Source organism: Neopelma chrysocephalum, unplaced genomic scaffold (assembly GCF_003984885.1).
Source record: "Neopelma chrysocephalum unplaced genomic scaffold, ASM398488v2 Primary Assembly neopelma1_65b, whole genome shotgun sequence".
NCBI lineage: Eukaryota > Metazoa > Chordata > Aves > Passeriformes > Pipridae > Neopelma > Neopelma chrysocephalum.
In genome coordinates, this window is record NW_020897723.1 from 1907254 (window position 1) to 1929686 (window position 22433).

Below are 22433 nucleotides of genomic sequence, written 5' to 3' on the forward strand. Positions count from 1 at the left end.
ACATTTCACCCTGAAGAATGTTCAGAATTTGGTTTTTTGAATAAAAGAAACACACATATGTTTTCAAATTCCTGATTAAAGCAAACACAAGCTCAAATAAACCAGGCCTCTGAATAAAAGTTTAAATCTTGAATAAAAGTAATTGTAAGTATTTGGTCTGTTGTAATATAAATCCAGTTTTCAGCTGTGAAAAATTCACTTTTAATCAAAAAACATAGTTCTGGCCTTCACTTCCTATTTCATAGCAACAGATGCTCTACAAAAGCTGGAAGTGAAATACCTACAAGTGTGACATTTCTCTTGGTTGGTGCTTTTCTGTTAGTTTGGAAAGCAGAGATGCACTTCAAGTGCTGTTCCACTGTAATTTCTATAGAAACACAGTTCTCAAAGCCCAAAGGACAGTGTTTCATTCATTACTACAAACATTCCTAATAAAAGGAAGATTAAATTGTCGTGACGATTACACCACTCAAAACATGAAACGTACAGTATTTAACTCAAAGAAAATGACTGAAGTCAAAGCATTTTTTACTGATTTTCCAATTAACTAATACTGCCATGAATCAAAGTCTCAGTGAGGAAGGCAGACAGACTTTCCAAAGAATACACACCAGTTCTAAACCAGAGATCTCAGCTTTATCAAGTGTGCTCATTGCCTCGTATCTCAGACACAGAGTTCTTGAAAAACTCATGTTTGTAACACACACACAATCAACTCAAATACACACATTCTAATTTGAAGAATCCTTTTGAAATTAGCCCGTGTTTTCTAATCTCAAAACGTTGCTGGTTGGGCAATTTTCATTTCTGTAAAATGACAAGTGGAACTTCATTTTGGGTAAAGGTTAATGTTAAGTTCTCAACTTTATGAAATGCATTCCTGTATAGAACAAACCATTGCATGCTGGTGCCTTACATTGGAGACAAATGTTCACACAGTCGAAAATAAATGGTTTTTGCATTTCAAGGTGACAAGTACAATGTCAGCCACAATCAATCGATCACTGCATAATTATTATTGCAAATGATCCATATCCATGCTGCAAACCTTAAGGGGAATTTAATGAAGCAGTAAGCACATCAATAATAAGATCTACTTGGGTCTCTGTTAAATCTCGTGATTCAGAAACACATTGTCACGTTTTATTCTTCCTCGGATTCCTGTAATTATATTTGAGGAGAAGGTAACTGAAAAGTAAAATTCAAGCATATATCAGCTTTTTTCTCTCTAGAAGGAACACCTCACTGTATTATATATAGACCACAAAAAATTAAATAGACAAAACTCTACAAAACACAGAACAATCTCTGAAGAAAACTTGAAATGTCAATAATCAGACTTAGTCTAACATTTTTAGCTGACTGAAATCTGTACTGGCTATAGGGGGCAAGGTTTTGGGAATTAGGGAACTGCCAGGGTGGCCTCTGAGGGAGGACAGGGGCTGCCCCATCCCAGACAGAGAAGATTCCAGAGGGCTTGGCAATGGATTCACCACGGGCCACAGCCAAGTTTGGAGATGCAGCTGCAAAAACATTGTAAAGACAGGGCAGAAATGCTGAAAGGAGAGAGAAGCATGAAACAAAAAGAGAAATAGTAGAGGAAATGCCAAGATCTGAGAAGGAGGAGGTGTTCCATGGCAAAGAACACTCCCAAAGGGGACTGCAGCCCATGAGGAACCCATGGAGCACAGGAAGAAGCTGCAGGGAGAAACTACTATGTCCTGACTGCAATCCTTCCATGCCACTCATTGCCTCACTGAAGAAAGTGAGTTTACCTTGTGGTGATAACAAGAACATCTCTTGGTTTTGTTTCCCACTACCTGAATCAGAAATTCAAGTGCCAAATTTAATTGGCAGAAATTATAATTGGCAATAAATAATTTCATTTCTTCCAAGGCAAGTCTGTTTTGTCTGTGACAGTGGCCAATAAGTGATCTCTCTGTCTTTCTGCTGAACCCTGATCTTTCTCAGTCCTGTTCTTCCGATGTTCTCCTCCCTCCCTGTCCCATTGAGGTGGACAGGGAGCAGGAATTTGGCTGCCAGGTGGGTCCAACCCATGACACAATTGCCTTCCTGGAGTGGAAGGAATATGTAGTGTATATAAGCAGTGATTTTTGCAGATATGTTGGACTCCACTTTTCTGGTTGCAGTAAGAACAGGTGTATTTCCATACCAGGCTGTTACAAGGATCTAAACACAGATTCATCTGTTTGGCAAGGAAGGAATATCAACCCAGGAGCAGAAGGGAAAAAAGAAGCCAATATGGAAAGACATCAAAAGAAGATGTGAACAGATACCTAGACTTTGATGACTAAACACCTCCTTTTGTGGATTAAACTGTGAGACAATCAAACTAGTTATAAAAGCCAAATCAAGCCTAATGACATTTGCAAATATAACTGAGAAACAAGCAAAGCAAAGTCTTGGCTTGGGGACTATGACAGCTTCTCAAACAGGCATACTTCACTGGAATAAATATCCAAAAGCAACCTACAAAGAAATTAATCTCAAGACACGAACAAGGTTTTTCGACTTCCCAGAAAATCCTTCAAGACTTTCTCATTCCTCTGACTCACCAACTAAGACCCTTCAAACAGCAGCTGTGTAGTAGCACATGAACTCACCAGATTGACACAGAAAAGGTATTTAGGAAGGATTTCCACTAAGACATAATAATAGTGGGACAATAGGGGAACTCTAACCTGCTCACCCAGCCGCATTTCATGCAGTCTTTGTTCAGCTCTTCCCTCGCATAAACATCCCCGAGCTGATAAAAAGACACCCACGCAGTTCATTCAAACTGTGATGGAAACCAAGGCTATTAAGAGGGACAAGAGGAAGATAAGGTTAATTGGACAAATGTAACTTCTTGCTGAAGTAAGGGGGAGAAATAGATTTGGTAATTAAAGTATAGAGAGTATATAATGCAACTGCAGGGGAGAACAGAGCAAGTCTGTCATACTGCTTTACACAAAATCCATGAATTCTGCTGGAAAAATTAATAATAATGCACACGTTCCTAATGTCCTGCTAAGGGATGTATGTTGTTTTAAACAAACAAAACTGTCTTGCTTAAACCACCATTTTGCAACTCTGGATATAATGGAGCATCATGTGATTTGTTCTCTTGTTCCCATTCCTACCCCATATAAATAATAGAATATTGTTTTACTAAATACTGTAGCAGGTCAAGAAAACCCTTCAGGACTGAATGTGCCGGATGACCAAATGTTACTGTCAAATATTCTAAATTGAAATCACCTTTCTCTTCTATTTCATTTTTCTTCACACTAAAAATGGTGATTTTGCCAATTCTCTTTATGCTTTGCATGCTGGTGTGATTTTTAGCTTCTGTCATCACAGAATGAATTCTTATACATACGGTTTTTAAGTCAACTTAAGTGTATTTTCCAATAGATACAAAAAGATATCCTGCTGAGAACTGTCTTAAGATTCTACCATAACTGTTTGTAATCCTGTTTTCATTCAACATCTCTATCAGTCCTTTTATTTTAGCCATCAAGATTGCAGATTTAATACTTCATTATTCAGGTTTATTGAGTCAGATACCCTTGAAGGTCTTTAATATTCATCCCAGCATACTCCATTATTAAATCATTTTGTATTTTTCTGTGTTAATAATAAAAGGTACATATTTATTCAACATCAGCGGTCAGGCAGTCAGACAGAGAGGATGAAGCTACATGTTTTATTCAAGGTCTCAGTGGAAAGCAGCACAAGGATCATTTTGACTCTGAAGGTACCAGCAGCTTTTCAGCTAATACGGATGATTTTTCTTAACTAAAAGGATCTAAATATCTTGATTACTCAATAGTTCTATGCAACAAAATCTATATTGCTGAAGTGTTCCACTGACAAAGTTTTCAACATACTCATGGGGTCTTTCAGCAGCTGCCTGTAGCTCTTTCAGCACTGTTAGAAGTGCACTTTGCCTTAGTCTGTGGCATTATTGGGAAGCCCTCATTTACAACAGCAATACTTTGCTTAATGAACACAATGTCAGTGCTTCAAAACACATACTAAACTTACTCAAATAAGATGAGCATTGTATTTGCTCCTTACTCCCATTTGAAAAAATCCTAAGACTTTGTTCCTTCATTTTATCATTTTAGTAATCTTCACATCTGTTTAGGGTTGTCATTTCCCTCAGATGAAAAGCCTTTACAGACTTGTCCTGTAGCAAGTCTTGTGCACGAGGAGCACAAAAGCCAGGTTTGGAATTCCACCCTTGCTGAACTCAGGAGAGAGGCACACTCTGCCCCTGCACACATTTGGCAGTGCATGAAACCATTAAGCTGAATAAAATACCATCTGTTTTTGAACTTTTTGTGAACTGACACAGGCTCCTGCATGTGTATCAAGATGTCTTCAAATAGGAGAATCTTACTCACGAAAGCACCAGAAATGCAACCATAAAGAACTTTCATCTCCTAAACATCCAGATGAAATTTCTGGTACAGTGTTTCTGCTACTCTTCTTCCTCCAGCCTTCTCCCCAAACATTCATCTAAAGAACGTTTTGCTAACACAGGCAAGTACAATTCTCTGTATTGGACCCAAAAGCTTTATTCCTCAGAGTTAAAACAGTGTCCTATTGCCAGAAGAAATTATCTTGTTGCTATTGCATACACATTTTTTCAATTTGTTTCCCTGTACCTGCCTACTCTAGTTTTGGGGAGAAAAAAACAACAAGTTTCAGTTGCTGACATGCTTTCTGCCTTATTTGATCAAGCATTGTTCTGCAGCTGCTACTGAAAATCTCTGCTAAGTATATACAAAATTTCTGACAACTCATTCCCTATTATTAAAAAGAACAGCAGACTGACAGGAAGGAAGCACATCTCTGACTAATCAGACATTAATTAGATGTTTATAAAATTTATAAAATTGAATTATTGTCTATTAAGGTAATTTTAGTTCAGCATTTTCATGGCATATATGGAAAACTAGTAATTTGTATTTTAAAAATGCATTTACTGATGGTATTGTTCCAGTTTTTCTTGAATGCACAGGATTTTTTCAAGAGATGTAGCAACTTTAAGCTCTTGGCTTCTAGCTCAGAATATGGAAGATGAACAGGTGGTTTGGGAGAACTTATAGTCCAGTCTGAGAAACTAGAAGGAAAACAAGCAATTGTGGAACTGTTTGCTCAGGAAACGAGAAGTTGCTTGTGCTGTCAAGTAGACAATCTATGCTTGTTTTTCAAAATATGAAAAGGAGCAGATTTGGAAGATTGTGGACTCTGTGGAAGATTCTGAGCAGTCCCAGCTTTCAACCCTCGACTTTGATTTCCCCCACCTGCAGTTACACTGCCCTGTCCAAGGCAGGCACAAGTCAGCAACTTTAGAGCTCCCTAACTGAAAAAAAAGAAAAATCACTCCTTGCATTCTGAGAAAATCACAACCTCTCTTGGGAGGTGAGTTACACAACAAATGGGATCCCCAATCTGCAGTGATCAAGCACACCCTGCATCATCCCTGCAACACTCCTGTGCTGGGGAGGAAGGTGCCTCACACTGCAGCAGGATCAGGGTCTCAGCCCCCGAGAGAGAAGAAAGGTCCTTCTGACGTCAGGATTTAACTGGAGTTCCTAAGTCAGCAATGCCTGAAAGTCCTCCAAGTTTATTGGTCCCCTGAACTCTGAGAGTGAGGAACTCTGGTTCCCACAGCACAGGTGTCTGTACACAGAGCAAACCAAACCCACTTCTTTGTCTGTGGGAGGAGGAGACTTCAAACACCATTAAATTGCTTGGGCTGGCAGCAAATATGGATTTCCCTTGACAGGGTTAACTTTTTGAAATCTTGGAATACAACTAATCAAGACTGTTCCATTCAACAGACTGAATCACTGGCTGCACTCTGCATTCCTGCGGAATATTTTGATTCTTAGTTAGCTAAATGTGTTGTTTGCTTCCCATAAAAGGAAGTTGACATCACTGCCATCAGTAGAATTAAAAAAAAAAAAAAGACATCAAACTGTTACAGGATACTACTCAGTAAGGCACTATAAAATGTGAAGAAACCACACTTTTCTTTGTAGATATTGCAAAATATTTCTACATTATACATGAAACGAAACAACAGGAGTCAATAGTATGAAGAAAATCTCAATCAATGTAATAAATTAATTTTGCCCCCTTTATAAGGAGGAAGACTACATTTCCACACAACTTGGCTACTTTAAATTTTAATAATATTGCCGAGGAGCTTTTTATAATTATATAAAATATTGATGTGGTGCCAGGAGAAAGCATTTCAAGTGCTGCTGTGAGTTTATACATTGCACCCACATTTGTTAAAAGCCTCTTGTTTACATACTGAATCTTTTACGTCTACATACTCATACACGTGCACTTAATGTACACAGAGCTTAGAAATCATACCATTGCAGAAAGAAATGTTCTGTGCACACAGCTCATCTAGTTCCAGAAAAAAAAAAGAAAGTAATAATGTTCTGCTACAATAAAAAGAAAAAGTTAATTCTCTGCTTCTTCCTACTAATCTTGAGATTTTTATACTACCAATTTAGATTAGGAAAGTGCAATTGCAAGTGGGAAGAATGCTTAGTACCTAAGTGTAGTAGTGCCAAAAGAGAGACAGGCTGTTGAAAGAATTCTCCTAATCAAAAACCCAAACCAAAACAGACATCATAAAATATAAGTAAAAGGACAAAATAAAAACTGAATAAATACACTTTTAAATATGAAATACTAATTACTAGATGCTTTGGAAACTAGGAATGGTACCATCAGAAACTGCTTATTACTGAGTGTTTTTTTTGCTTCAAGCATATGTATATATCTTCAAAAAGAATAACTAGAAAAGTTCATCAAAAACAATTTAAAAAAATACACTGAGGATAATAGAAATCTGCATAGCTACTCCAAGAAAATGTATTTCATTCAATTTTCAAATTAACAAAGATTCCTGGGCTTGGGGAGGGGGGAAGAGCACTGGGTTTTAAACCTTTAGAGCTAGTGGCACAAAGAAACAGCATAATACACGTCCTTTCACCTCAGTGTGCATGTTAGAAAAAAGGGTTTATCCTCAAATATTTACTGTGTATCTCTTAAATATTTACTGTGTATCTCTCTTGGATGATGTTAACTATTACAACACAATACAAACTGATTGAAAAACAGACTATTGCAATTAAGTGACCTGACTTTTAAATCTAAAAATAGAATGAAATTAATCCTTGCATTAACAACAACACAGCTTCAATAAAGAATCAGAGTAAGGGTTAAAAATGAGCAGCAATCGGGGTTGCTGTTACATGCATAGACAGTTGCTTGCGAAAATTAAAGTGACTTGTACCACAGAACACAGGAAAAAAAAAAAGAAAAAGACAAAATCATCAGGCTCAGTGATTGGTGAGCTCCCGAAACCATAGCACAGGTCAAAGAACTGAAATAAGAAACTTAAAAGTCTGCATTCAGTGCCTTTTGCACAGACGACAAAAGTTACTACGATGCATTAGAGGGTCTAGAGAAATTAGAAGGAGCCATAAAGGGAGATTTACAGAGTGAACTACGAGCGATTTAGAAAGAGAAGGAGCGATTACTGATAATATCTCCAAGACTTAAATGTTGCTCCTGTGCAGCCTGTTCTGCAGAGGTGGCCCAGATTAGCTGCACGCCTTTCTATTTTTACATACATTTAAATTAAATAAATAAATAGATTGTCAAATGAGATTAGTTTAAAATATTTTCCCAGAAGGTGTCCAGGCTTTGAAGAGGAACACAGAAATGCTTTTAAGTATGTCTATTTGTTCACTGATTTCTTTGTGGGATTGTTTGCTCAGAAAAAAAAAAAAACAACATTCTGTACCCGAAACATCGATGAATTAACAGGTTAATAGCTCTACTAATTCACAGTATGCATGCCACAGTAGAACATTATTTTCAAGGTAAGCACATTTTGCTGCAAGGAATCAGAACAACACTGAATATAAAAATCACAGTAATAGGAACATTTTATCTATTTCTTTATCTGCGGTTGTCAATCGCCAGAAACTTCAAAAGCCAAGACAGACTGTGACAACTGCTACAAAAACAACCAGGTTAAGCAACATACATTAGAAGTTTTAATCATATTGAGATTGTCTCATTTCTTACAAAGAAAGCAAATTCTGAGCAGCCACAAGTGATGCAGCATTTGTTGTACGACTGAACCACACAGCGAATCTTACAGACACAACTGCAACATTTTCCAAGGCAATGAAAAGAAAGCAGTGCACTATGCCACATCCTGCAAATCCTGAAAATAAATTACAGCTTCACGTTAATGAACCAGTTTGCTCAAACTCTCACTGGAAATGCAAGCACATGGACTGTACAGTGGCTACGCTGAGCTATCCTGCAGCACACACACCTTTACACAGCAGCAAACATGCTGGGACCATAGGCTAAAATTACAGTCCCAAAGTCAATTTATTAATAAAAGATTGACATGGAGAGAGACACTACCTACCCACAAATACATCATCATCTTGAAAGAAATCAAGGGTTCTGTCAGCAAACAGAAGTCTCCTTACTTCACCAAGTATGTCTGGAAGGAAAACTGAAAACAGTGGGTAGAAATCTTGCCTTTTTCTGTCAAGTCCTCACAGTTCTCTTCTTATACAAGATATTTTTTTAAGTTTGTTTATGAGAATAGCATTCGTTCAGTGGCTCTTTCTGCTTGTGAAGTGACTTGCTTCAGGCTGTCTTTTTTCTTCCCTCTTTCTCCCTAACTCAGTCTGTCCTTTCTTTACTGTCAAGCTTGCTTAGGTAACAATTCTTGGTGTATCTATTTAATGAGCAGGTCCATGCACTAAAGGCAGCCAACTACATTGGAGAGAGAGAGGGGGAAAAAAAAAAAGAAAAAAATAGTAATAATAAATAAATAAATGGGAATATACCACTTCCTGATTATTATTATGGGATCTACAGACGCCCCCTCCGTAGGAATTTATAGGAGGATTTCTAAGACGTCTTGGGGGGGGGGGAGGAAAAAATCCTCAGAGAATAGCAGGTGACTCCGGTGGCACTCAAGCCATTACCTCTCCTTGCTAAAGGACCCAGTTCACAAATCCTGCATTTGAGAAATTTTTAAACTCAAAGCCAAGCTCCTACAGAAAAGAAAGGAACATGTACTGCACCCTGCTTCTCCTTTATCTCTTTAAATGTACTTCAGATAAAAGCCGCATCCAGTCAGGTCAAGGCCTTTCCCAATCTTATTACGCTGCACAGGAGTGCTCAACACACTTTTCTACAGCCATCTACTGACTCCATGGTGTTATTGCTGCTGCTGTTCCTGCTGCTGGGAGAGAGCTGCCAGGGTGAGGAACGGGGGATGCGAGCAGTAAATCACGCCAGAAGCAAAGGTGGTTGCGCTGATTCAATTTATTTTCGGTAGGGTTGGGTTTCTTTTCTTGCCGTAATATATATTGTAAAATCAACATCAGAATTTTGATTTGCATATTCCATAAAAGTTAATAAAGAGAACTGGATCTTTTGGTCTTTTTTGTTAAGTTGGAGGTACTTTATGCAAATGAGCGAGCATGGAAGGGACTCGGGTTATTTGACTGTAACTTAGAGTTTTATCATTTGCTAAGAAAGGCTAAGAAATCATTTGCAAAGGCTGAGAAAGTACTTTTAACTCATTTAACTAAATACAATGTATTTAGCACATCGATCAACGGCGTCCTCAGGTGAGAAACATTTTTACAATGTAAAGAAGACAAATCCTTGGTCACTTTTAAGGCTGCATTATTGGACTTGAAAATCATCCCTGACCTTGTGAACTGGCAGCACATCACACCATGACCATAATATGCTTCAGGTATTGATGTGGAAAGCTACAGACACAGCCTGTCTGCTAAGTGCACCAACTACTAGAGTATATACATTATAATTATAAATCAATAATAAATAAAAAGAAGTATAACTAAAAAAAAAACAGCCATGGGATTGAGATTAAACAGAAATTTTGTCTTACTTTTATGTTTGATTATTTATTCATTACCTTTGGTCACAAACTGAGTACTCCTTCAGACAAAAAATTGTTGTTCTTTTTAACTAGAGACTCCAGTCCATTTACATATTCAGTCTAACCGTATAAGGTAAAATGCCACCTAAATAATTAAAATGAGTTAACTAAATAGCATAATCATTCACTGTACCAGGGCAGGTGGCAAATGGAGAGGCACCTGCTGAAACAGCCTGTAACCAGGAGACATAATAGCAAAGCAGGACTGGGGGGAGCAAACTAAAATCCATACTCCTAAACCAATGGAAAACTACTACCAGGGTGAAACCCAAATAAAAATAACTGCTCTGGCACTAACACTGTTTAACAGAAAAATGAAACAATGAATTCATATTACATCTGATGGTAAAATATAGAGAGAGAAGTTTATAGAGATAAACAGATATGTATAAACACACAGAGTTATTCATGTTTGACCTGCCAAATATTATGTCCAGGTAAAAGGTTGTTGCCTCTTTTATTGGAGGCAGAAGGGAAAGATTTAACATAGCTATTACTGAAGTGATAACTTTTACTGTAATGTACAAGAACAATAGCATTTTAAGTTTAGTGTAGTTTCATAAGGTAAAACCACTTCCTTTACACAGATACACTTCAAGAGGAAAAGAAAAGCCTTTTGTTTACAGTTTTGAGTTATTTAAATCAGTTTAAGCCCCAATATTCAGCATTCTAAATGGCCTAACTTGGTCACCTTTAAGCTGTACACTTTCACCTCATTTAGTCTTCTGCATAGTGCACTATGTTCAGCAGTCAGTTACACTATAATAAACCCGAAATATCATGCTAGAATGAATTAGATTATAGTGGTAAGGCTGAAAATACATTTTCTGATAATGTATCTGCACATCTGCCAGCCACCAGTTCTCTCTGATCTGTGCACCTCAACTGAACACAGCAGGCTTTAGAATTTTCAAAGACTGGGTAAAGATTTTATTAATATGATAAAAGGCTGTGCACAGCTATTGACTATAAATCACTTGTATCAGAATTTCCCTATTTTGGAGCACAGGCAGCATATAAAACTTCAGTGAATTGTTTCCCAAGGCTTTCAAGTAATCTTTCTGTATTCTAAATTCTCCTCATTATTAAATTGGTTACTCAATCAATTCTTCGTATCTTATTCCTTCAAACAGGTGGAACAATTCTAATGCAGCTATACAAAACCATTCATTTTAAGTGTTTTATTTTTAGTGCAGATATTATTAAATACTTTGTTAGATCATCTGTAGCTTCTGCACGGGTAGAAAAACCTGGATAAAAAGATGATTGAAAACAGACACATTACTCTGGTTTTTGCACCTATGACTGAAGTTTAAACCAAACCCTGTCCACTAAGGTTAGTTCTTACATGTTCTAGATTTGCAAACAGTGGCAAAAAAAAATGTAAATAGAAGGTACTGACCACAATAATTTTAACAAAGGCTGGTCCAAGACAGCTGACATCTGGTCCAGGTTAAAGGCTACTGAAATCAATGAGAATCTTGCTGTTCCTTTAAAAAAACAAGCAATCAGAAACTCTGTTACAAATTTGAGTATATGTTATTTGCTGATAATGGCCCACGTCCTCTGATGCTCCCAAAGACATTATATGAGGCTCTTCCACAGGTACTTCAGAGCACAGCATTTCTGTGCAAGCTCATACCACAGCCTTAACTTTTATAATCAATCAGAATATTATATATTTTCCCCTAGGGGATCACAAGGGATTGGTGAGATATTAAGGGTAGATTAAAATAGTTGCTATTAGCAAAAACGAAATAATAAATTGTGTATTCGTGATTAATGAAGACTAGTTATGTATGTGATCAGCACATTCTTATTGGCACCTAAGCAGTTCAGGTTTAAAAAAAAAAAATAAAATCAAGCTCTAGATTCTAGAAGTTCCATTACCTTATTAAAGGTCCATAATTCATGGACACCTCTTGGCATATTTATTAATGACACATAAGATGGGAAATAGCATCGATATTGCTGCTTACTGCATTGGAAGATAAAAAAAATGCAGACTAAGTTTCTCCTCATTAAGAGGATGTAGGAGCTGCAAGAACATCAAAGTAATCTCTGTGCTCAATGGTATGATCTCTATTTTTCTAGGTCCTACATGAACATATAGAAGGATATTGAAATCATATATTTGACTAATGGATTGCAAAGACAAAACTTATTGACTTTAACAAGTCTACGTTTTCAACTAAAGTCTGTTCTTCAGAATTTAAATCAGAGGAGGGATTTAATAATTCTTAAAAAAAAAAAAGCTTAATAAAGGAGGGAGGGAGTGTGATGGTAATGGTTATGCTGACATTACTGGTAATGAACTGGTTTCTTTTACTTAAGTTTCACCAAGAAAAGATACCAATGATGCACATGATACATGAACTGCAACAAGACTAAAATCTCACATAATTTACACAGAATACAAAAAATAATTTGAAACATTTAGAAAGCTAAAAATATTTGTGTTTGTGCTTAATTTCCACACTTTAACGACCTCATCTATCATTGTTATTTATGACATGAAAAACTACAAATGGTTAGGAGGTATGGTAACAAAACATGCCCTTAATCTGCTCTTAAATCACTGCAGCATTCAGGGGGTGGGTTTTGCTGCTGCTGTTTTTCAGGCTTTTGCTTTTTGGATTCAGCATAACTGCAGAGAAGCAACTGAAGCACAACTTTATGTATGCTTCAGTCAGTTTATAAACTATTCTGTGTTTTCACCACACAGTTTTGGGTTTTTTTTCATTTTCAATTAATTTCTACTACTTTAGCACTTCTGCCGCTTTTGATGCAAGAAATTAGTTTCTGTGTTCATTTGCTGCACAACAAGGTCAGAATATAGTCCCAGGAAAGCCTGAGGAGCAACCAGCCATTAGACATCACCACAATTTAAAAATATTGAGTCAGGATTCCTGGCTGTTTGAAGAACTGTGTTCAGTGCACAGTCCAAGGAGTGACAAGCAGGACAGAGACAGATGAGAGCTTCCTCAGATCCCATGACACATGCATGGGATGCACACAGCTGATCATTTCCCATTAGACAGGAAAATGAAACTTGCTTTCCCTCTTCTTAGCACATGTTGGGAAGAACCCTGAGGGGTCTGACCCTTTGCCTGGTAAATTCACTTCATTTGTGATGTTTCTGGAACAAAGCGAGCGGCTCATTTCTCCCAACATTCAAACATTCTACCCTGACAAGGCTCTTTGGGTAACGAAGAGACTATAATTAACCCAAACCAAGTGATCATTGTTGGATTGGTAACAGCTCAACCCCTTATCCATAATTTCAGTGGCGGGTGCTATTTTGCTCCTGCTTCTTCACTGCTTTTAGCGAGACCAGACTCAGCCAACAGTTCTGCCAAGGAAAACCCTGGCAGCCAGAGGAAAACCTCACATATTCTCTCCTGGTTTTAAGCTGTCATAACTGGGCTCCAGCCTCAGTCCTGATCAGGGAGGGTGTCACTGTAGGGTAATGATGGACTTGATTTTACTTAGGATAAGGTCTGTGAAAGAAAAATACCAGCAAATTAAACACAAGGACAATGGGATCAGAACTTGTTGGTTATTGGAAAACATTGTTTTAACTAAATTTCCTGAAATGTTAGTGTGGCTCTCTGATTTCCTTCTGGATAATGCCCAGGTGTTTTTGCAAATCTTCAGCTTGATTCAGATACTATGCTCATACAGATCACAAAAAAAACACAGATCTGGTTCAGCATGGTTCACACTTCAACAAAGCAAGCTGGATATCAAATATTGAGTACCGGTAACAAGTGGCTCTTGATTCATCTGTTCCTTGAGAACTTAGATTGGTTGAATAAAACTGAATGAATTTAGTATTTCAGGATAATCTCAAGCAGAAAAAAGAAACTAATGTCATGAGAAAAATTACCTCCAGGCAAATGTTTGCTTAGCTTTAGTCAACATCTTCTTTCCACTGCCCATAAAATCTTTGATTCAAGAGAACACAAAGACAACTTACAGTCTTATAATGCATTTTTAAAATCCAGTACAGGGTATTTCCATCTTCACAGCAGGACACATAATTATATTCTCCTTAGGACAGGCTAAGCTGAAACCAACTATTGCTAACTATTATCTGTTTGTTGAAATACAGAAAGATTCTCTTTTCAAGGTACTACACTCAAATTTGCTTTGGGTAAAGGCCTTCTACCCAGTAGTAGAGCCAACTAATCCCATTCCTCAGCTGACATCAGCCAACATGCTGCTGCCAGCAGAAGCATAAATCAGTTCACATCATTTGATGTAGGGACATCATGGGGCAGGGGGGAGGGATGACATTCAGATAAATAAATAAACTTGCCACACTTGCACAATAAATCAATACAAAGTTATATCCATGACTTCTTTAAGTAATTTCAACTATCTTAAGGTAAGATTTTGTTTTAAAAAGTGGGGTAGGGGTTAACATTTGATAATCATCACTGATATGATAAAAGGTTGCTATTACCAATGACTTAAGGACTTCTTCCCTGTAATTTTCAGTTTATGAGTTTATAAATTGCTTTGTTATTTAGTGCAGGCTCCTTAAATCCTGAAGTCTTTATGCACTGGATGATAACAAATGGATCAGTTTTACCACTTATAATAGTTCAGTAAATCATGAAACAGTCTACCTTTCAGCAAAGCCATCATAGAGAACTTATCACAGCAAACCTATCAGTTGTTATTTCTGCCTATATACCTGACAAAGCTAATTCATGCTCTGTCTCCTTGGCACACTTGTTTTTTAGCAAGGTGAGAACAGCCTGGTAACTGTATCATTGCTTTGATTTGGTGAGGGACCTGCACATCCACAGTGTGTGCTAAAAGCACACCTCCTCCTCCTCCCAGGCTGATGTCAGCAGCGCTGCTGCAACAGCCACGGCATAAGGAAGGCAAAAAATCTGCTCCCCTGCCAGCTGGAATCTTGGGAAGAGCAGCAGAACCAGCCGTGCCATTAGGCTGCCCAGGATCTCCTACCACAAAATCAGAAGGGCCTCCACAGCAGCGTCCTGGTGAAGGTGTTGCCCATCTCCAGGATGTAAAATGACAAACAAGCAGACACAGGGGCAGGGTTTTAGGGAGGTGCTGTAAGGGGGGAAGGTGTCTATGTTGTATGGAAAATTAAAGCACTAAAATACTGGCCATTCAGAGAGAAAATAGAGAAAAGAAAGAAATAGGAGGATTCACATATCTACAAAAATAGACAAAAATCACCGAATCACAGAATCTGATGATGCAAAAAGGTGATGCTAGAGGTGCTGGCCACTCCCAGTATATTCCCACTACACAAGAAAAGCACTGAGTTAACTCTGTGAAACAGAGTTAACAGTTACTTACTCAGAAACAGCTGAGTAAGTAATTTTTATTGGGTTACTCACTACTGCTAAATTCCCTGTCTCATTAAAGCTGGTTTTTGTGTAAAACTCTGCGTACACAACTGCTGGGGTACTTTTCACACAAGTAGGTGCTGTGTTTAATAATGAGGGACCTCACGTGCAAACACTGGCACACACCTGACACACTGAATTCCCCAGTCAGGTACACGCAGTCAGAGTGATGCTCTGGCAGTGGCATTGGTCTGAAAATAACTCTCTTCAGAATCTTCTTCTGATGTTCTGTTTGAAATTCCTAGTCCTCATTCTCAAGGAAATCAGAGACTGCTTGAGGAGCTGTAATGGCACCATCACATTGAGAAAAGGAAGCCATGATGCTGCTCTTTAATAAATCAATGCCTCTTTGGCTGCCTTCCAGACCACAAAAACACTTGGGCATCTTTGCCTGCCTTTCATTTTGTGACTTGTAGGACTCTCTCCATCATGTTGATGTCTGCAGATATTCTCCACAGCCCTTTCTTTGTTGGTTTTTTTTTTTTTTGGCTTCTGTAGTGAGACTCACTGAACATTCCCCTTTAATAGGTCTCAGATTATGGTCTTCCAGCAACCCTTGACATTTACTGAAACCATCTGTGCATTAATGACAAGTAAGTAGCGAGACAAGAGTTAAGTGTTTTCTCAATACATGCACTGTGCTGTATGTACATGTATGCCCAAATTTGGATTTGCAGAAGTGACTCAAATTGTTTTGAGATCACTTCAAATATACTGGGAAACTTCTGCCCATCAGTCCAAACTAGGTGAGGGAACCCAGGGAATGTCAGGAGACAAAATGAGACGAAGAGTGCCTGCTTGGAGTCTGGTAGAGGGAATGTCTTCCTGTTGTTTTGGAGCATGACATATCTGTTAATGGATCTGTTCTTGTTCACACTGAATGCCTAACAATACAAAGACTCATCTCTAGGTTTAGAATTTCTTTAAACAGGACACAGTTGTTTCTGAAGGACAGGTATTTCTAGAAGAATTAGCACAAGATGCAACTACGTGTAAAGAAGTCCTTGTAGTTGAGTAGCTGCACATGCACCCTGCAGGTAAATGCACACAACATTGCTCCAAGGAACACACTGAGACAAGAGACCTGTGCCTTGCTTCCCCCACAGGGACAAGCAGATGATGACTAGGTCACTACACCCCTTCCAACACCCCCACAGAAGGAATGATTTTTCTTTCTCTGGTCTAAAAATTTTGGGCAGTATGCAGCTTGTTGCAAAAGGTCAGATTTGGAATACTTTTGCCTGTGTGTTTCAAGCATTACAAAGCCTGTCAGCCCTCTGATTCCACACCCACTTGCACAGCAACCCAAAGGCCAGTAAACCAGACAATGATCAAACCAACCTGTGCACACTTCAGACCACCCCACTGCCTTCTGGTACTGTCAGAAACTCCTTCAGCAAAGTGGAGCTGGATTCCCTGACTACTCATTCTCACAATTACAGAGTTCACTTATCACACAATTCTTTGGTCTGAAATCAAAATACTCCCTGCATTCTCTCCTTACACGAGCTGCCCATTCCTCCAGTTATTAAATTGATTGTACATTAGAGATGCCACACTTACCTCAGACACTCTCCATTAGGAGGGATCCAGCCTGTACACTAAATATTTAATTTGGGCTCTGAGATGCTCTGAATCTATGTATTCTCTATTTTCCTAGGGGGTTCATGGTTCATATCAGTTGGATACTTCTTTCCCAGCAAAAAAATGCAAAGTTAACTATTTCCAACAGCAAATGCACATGTACTGACACCGAAACAAAACAAAATAAAACAAGTTACATCCTATTCTGAAGACAGTGAAATTCTGGAAGTATAAGCTCATTTCCAAATCTAAATGTAGATCCTTGTGATAGTATAGACTGAAAATACTTTTGTGTACATGTGAAAACTGAGATTTTTTTTTTCTTCCTCAGGAGGGAAATTGTCCCGTAGTGACATCACATGGAGCAATTGTTCCTCACTTTACTGTCCCACCGTTCATCAGAGACAAATCACTGACATGATGGCAACATTCTGATGCAGCCTGAGATTACTGCACAGTTCTGAAGCACTTCCCAGGACAAAACACTGTTGGCACTTTGAGCGAGACTGAAAGAGAGCATCAGCAAAGGGCTGACCCAACATCTGCTGCTTTTGTCTTCAAAAAAAACTATGCCCATGGGAAAAAGGAGCAGCCTGTGTGACCACAGCCTTGGGTAACAGTATCACTACCCCTTCTCTCTGGGACTACATCAGTCCCAGTTGGGCTCCACACACAGAGTAAATTGCAAAATGCTGATCAAAGGCATCACAGTCTTTTACTGCTTCTCACCAAGCAAGACCTTGCTAAATCACAGCATCTTTGCAAACAAACAATATTAAAGCATTTCAAAAGATACTCTGATTTCTTTTTTATTTTGACACATGAAATTGAATGTGCTGTTGTGGAAAACCAGCAAAGAACATTTAGAATTGGGTGCCCTGCTTCTATTTAGTGACAGTCTCTTAATTCCACACAGAGCAAAGGGGTAACTAGCAAGGCTTCTTTTCCATTATGACCTGCACTTCAAACAAGGAAATTCCCCACGAGCAGAGCTCATTAATGCAATTCTTTAGAGGCAGCAAGACTCCAGACTGCAGTATCAGGTTGCATAAAGCCCATCTGGCCACTCAGAGGTGATATTTTGTGTTGTTTTCCTCTGAGCATTCAACTCAGCTGCTCCCTGTGCACTCAGTTCACCAACCAGACTGAACTAAACCCTTCCATGGTTATGGATATGGAAACATGCAAGTCAGGGAGCACAAAGACCTCATTAGACATATCCTAATTTTTTCTTTGATTAAGATACATCTTTTAAGACTACTTCTATGCTGCAAATTCTGACCGTGCTTGGATTCTTAACTGCACCTGGCCAAGGAAGGAACGTTCACTCCCTGTTTTCCCTGCATTCCAGCAGGAACCCAAGGAGCCAACAGGCAGAGATGTGCACCTGCCTGCTCCATCTAACACACCATCAACACTGGGCTTTAGTTCCAGCAAACAGAGCAAAACAAACAATGCAGGAACATGGCAAGCATTTGGCTGGGATTTAGTTGAGAAAACCACGCAGGGACATAAATCTGCTTTTGCTTTTTACTGTAATAACATCAAAAAAATTTTGTTTCAATGGAGTTTCCTCTACATTATATTGTCATATGAATTGTGATATGATTACAGTTGCATGGTTACTCAGATTCTTTCTAGTTTTAATAACAAGAAAGTTATTAAAATAAGTTTTATTTTAATAAGTGTTTTCCAACCCTTTCAAAATAAAACTTGGATGATTCTGAATGAAGTATGAAAACACAGCTCCATTAAACAATTTGAAAAACAGGATTTTTTTCTCCTTTCAACCTTTTCTAAATAAAAATCCATGTTTTTCATATCATTATATATTTGGTATCATGTAACCCAGGTGAAAATTCCTGGGAGATTTCAATATTAAAGATGGGAGGTGCCAGTTACAGTGAGAAGAAAAAAAAAAAGAACAAGGGGTGAGCTAAATGATGAGTCTGGATTTTTTTTCCAGTGCCTGCAGGTTTTAGATGTAAATGTAAGTGCACAAAACTGTGTGCCTGGAATTATTAGGAAGCAGAAGTATTTGCAATCTTCAATCCATCCTAAGTAGCAAACAAATGATGAGTTACCTACATCACATGAATTGACTCATCATCATCTGATCATGAAATATTGTGGAAATAAAATAGGAGATTAATGCAATCTACCTTAAAACTCCCAGGTACTGTGTTAAGTACAAAAGACAAACCAGAAATCTATGGGTGTATCTGAACCAGAGACTACTTGGGCCAAAGGCAGTATCTTACTCTGTGCTTGTGAAGTGCCTGTAATTTATGGTGCTATATAAATGATTTTTAACAAGGATGAAAACAGTTGGAGAAAGCAGTAGTTCAGAGAATGAGGAGGGGGAAAAAAAAAAGAGAAATGAGCTGATAGCATATGAAGTAATCTATAGCACGAAGGGAAAACCAACCAAAAGGTAATAAAACTATTCATTATGTGCTCTTTGGAGGGCAGCTGCTCTCAAGTAGCAAAGTGACCTTGAGATGAACACCACTTTTTACTTCCACTATTGTACTCAAAGACATCTTAAGAATCCAAAGGCAGAGACAACTGCTGTATGAAAGAAATGCTGTAAATGGAACTTGTGAGCACAGAGGATATCTGTATTTTTGCCCATTACCTACAGAATAACAGATTCCATGGCATCTGATTACATACTCGGGATACATCCGTAGCCACTCCTTCACATTAAGGGCTTAAATTTCTGGTGTTAGTGGAGCATATAAAATGCCTGTGATATGAGGTACTTGGGTTTTATATCTCCCTCTCCCTGTCTAAGCCATACTGTCTTTAAAGCTAACAGAGGTGATCAAAGCTCCAAAACACACACCAGCAGGAGGAAAAAACACTCCCAAAACAAGGTCAGCTTCTCCCAGGGGTGCAAAACAACAAAGATGCTACAAATCAGCAAAGCATTTCTGCCTTTCTCAACTTCATGGCTTATGAAATGCATCCTCTAGATCTCATGCTACAAATAGAAGAATACCAGCTGAGCATTTCTTTCACCCCGCCATCAATTTGTCCCCAAACTGTCCACTGACATTGGTGATTGTCTCAATCAAGGGGCGCTTGGTTGTGTTGAACTTCATGAGGATCACATTGCTACACCTCTGCATCCTCCCCAGGTCCCTCTGGATGACATCCCTGCCCCACACAACTTGGTGTCATCAGCAAACTTGCTGAGGGTGCCCTTGATCCCACTGCCCTTCTTCAGGATACATTAGGAAAGCATCAAAAAGATCCAGGGATGTATGTTTGCTGATCTTACTGTCCCAACAGCCTCTGTAAACACAGTGAAAAGTGTGAAACCCTGGCTAATTTAGTTTTTTCTAAAGAAAGTTTTGCTGCAAGGTTTTGTGAAGACAAGGCAAATTATTAAAGTTATTTTTAAAATTCTGTACTTCTCTTCATCTGTCTTCCAACAACAGGAATAGCTCCCTGCTTGAGCCCAAAACTTCAAGATGGTGCAAAATCACTGTCAGCTTGATAAAACATGGTTTGGTTTTGTTTGTTTAGTGTACCTTCTTTTTATTTCTTTATCCTGCTTCCTGGGAATTACATACAGCTGCTTGGGATTTTGTACCAAGAAAACCATTCCTGCTGAACACAAAGAGAGACTTGGCTTTCAGGACAACTTGGGATTTTGCAGCAGAATAGAACAGACCACAGTTACTGTTTAGGTACTAATAAAAGATTTCACCCTTTATGTAACACTATGGTGGATGTGCAAACCATGACAGCATGTCAGCTACAAGTCTGTAGGACTGGATCTTTAAACTGTATGTTATATATATATACACATATACGAAATATTGATATATGTTTGTATGTGCATACATACATATAAATATTGATGCATGCATCTGAGTTTTTGTTTAGGATTAACTTATTCTTCCTTGTAATTCTACTGCTTTGAAAAAATTTGGCAGCTACTTAAAAAAGCATAATCAAATGGTTTTGTAGAGTGGTAAACCTGACCAGTGTAAACAAGAAAGGTTTAGAAGGATTTTACAGAACATAAAATGACCATTAACATCAACACTAGAACATGATGCCCATATTACAATCAATATTCCTTCATTCTCTCTACTTGAAAAAATACTGGTTCAAGACTGCATGTCCTAATAACACTACACTGTTTGGATAGTTCATATGAGGGTTTTTTTCAATTATTACAACATTCTTAATGCTTGCTTTGTTCCCTTTAAAAATCTAGTTGCTTTGTCAGATATTTTATATATGAGTAAATGATAATAGAAATACACCAGGCAGAAGGACCAAAGAGTATGTTAAAAATCCAGCCCAACTACCTGCAACTGAAAAGCTTTTCCTATTTTTTCAGTTTTTTTCAAAGAAAAATAAATAATACAAGCCAACGGCACCTCCAACTCCGAACCATACAATAACCCCAAAACCCACACAACCCCCACCCAAGCCAGAAAGGCCTTGTGGAAACATCCTGAGAAAAAAAAACAAAACCAACCAAAAACCTGCAAAAAACACAAAACAGGCAAGGCAAAAAAAAAAAAGCCAACCCAAATTGCACTGTAAACTAGATAGTGTTTCCTGCTTGAATGAGGTGTGACATTAAAGGCACTATGATCTTTGCTAGTCAAATTGCCTAAGCAACAGCAGAGGTTGAAATAATAAGTCAGGATAGTATAAACACTGTTAAAGCTGTGCACTCAAAGGTCTGGTTTCAAGATGATCAAAGACAAACTACAAAAGCTGTGTGAAAAAAGAGCTCCCTCTCAACAAATACAAACTAAGCAAGAAAACCTTTCTTCTTTTCTAGGCCAGCATCCCCGACCGCAGCGAGTGTTCTGCAACAGAAGCTGGATGAAGTCACTGCACAAAGTCTGTACCAAAAGTTGCTGTTCTGAGGGCAGGAGCTGCTCCCAAATCCAGGGTGGATCCAGTGTCGTGTCTTGCTCATGTTTGTGTAGCAGGGGGAAAAGAGAACCAGGGTATTGAATTCATGTTGGGCACTGGTTCAGCCCTTGTGCCCACTAAATCCATTCCCTTCTATCCCTTCAAAAGTTTACCACTTCCAGAACCTTCATTACACTTACTGAACTACTTCCTAAAGCAATTCTCTATCTCTGCCTGTCTCTATATAGCTGTGAGTCTAAATACACATTGAGGAGCTGCTGAAATCCCTAGTGTGCTGCAACTCTAGATGGAATCCACCTGTCACACTAAATAAATGGGTAGTTAGTGAAAACATTGCTTCAGCCCCACCAAATATTACTGCAATCCTTCCATTTCAGCAATTATGAAGCACCATACAGAGAAAATACTTGACTGTGCAAAAATCAAAGTAGAATTCAAAAGAAAGTGGCCTTTGAACAGTAGAAAATCCTCTCCCTGCTGTTCTCGGAGAGAGATGC

The 22433-nt window shown here is 38.4% G+C and overlaps 1 protein-coding gene across 22 annotated transcripts in view; it reads right to left on the reverse strand.

Moving 5' to 3' along the window:
- Positions 1-22433, reverse strand: part of RBFOX1 (RNA binding fox-1 homolog 1) — a 1129454-nt gene that overhangs the window by 334671 nt on the left and 772350 nt on the right. Inside the window, exon 1 of one of the 22 annotated variants that reach the window (XM_027684209.1) lies at positions 8492-8773. The exons of 20 other annotated variants lie outside the window; for them this stretch is intronic. In XM_027684209.1, coding sequence (XP_027540010.1) covers positions 8492-8509 — 18 coding nt within the window. In that variant the 5' untranslated portion in view covers positions 8510-8773. Of the gene's footprint in view, positions 1-2702; positions 2743-8491; positions 8774-22433 lie in introns of those variants that run through there. One more of the 22 variants, XM_027684210.1, reaches the window with a different exon arrangement.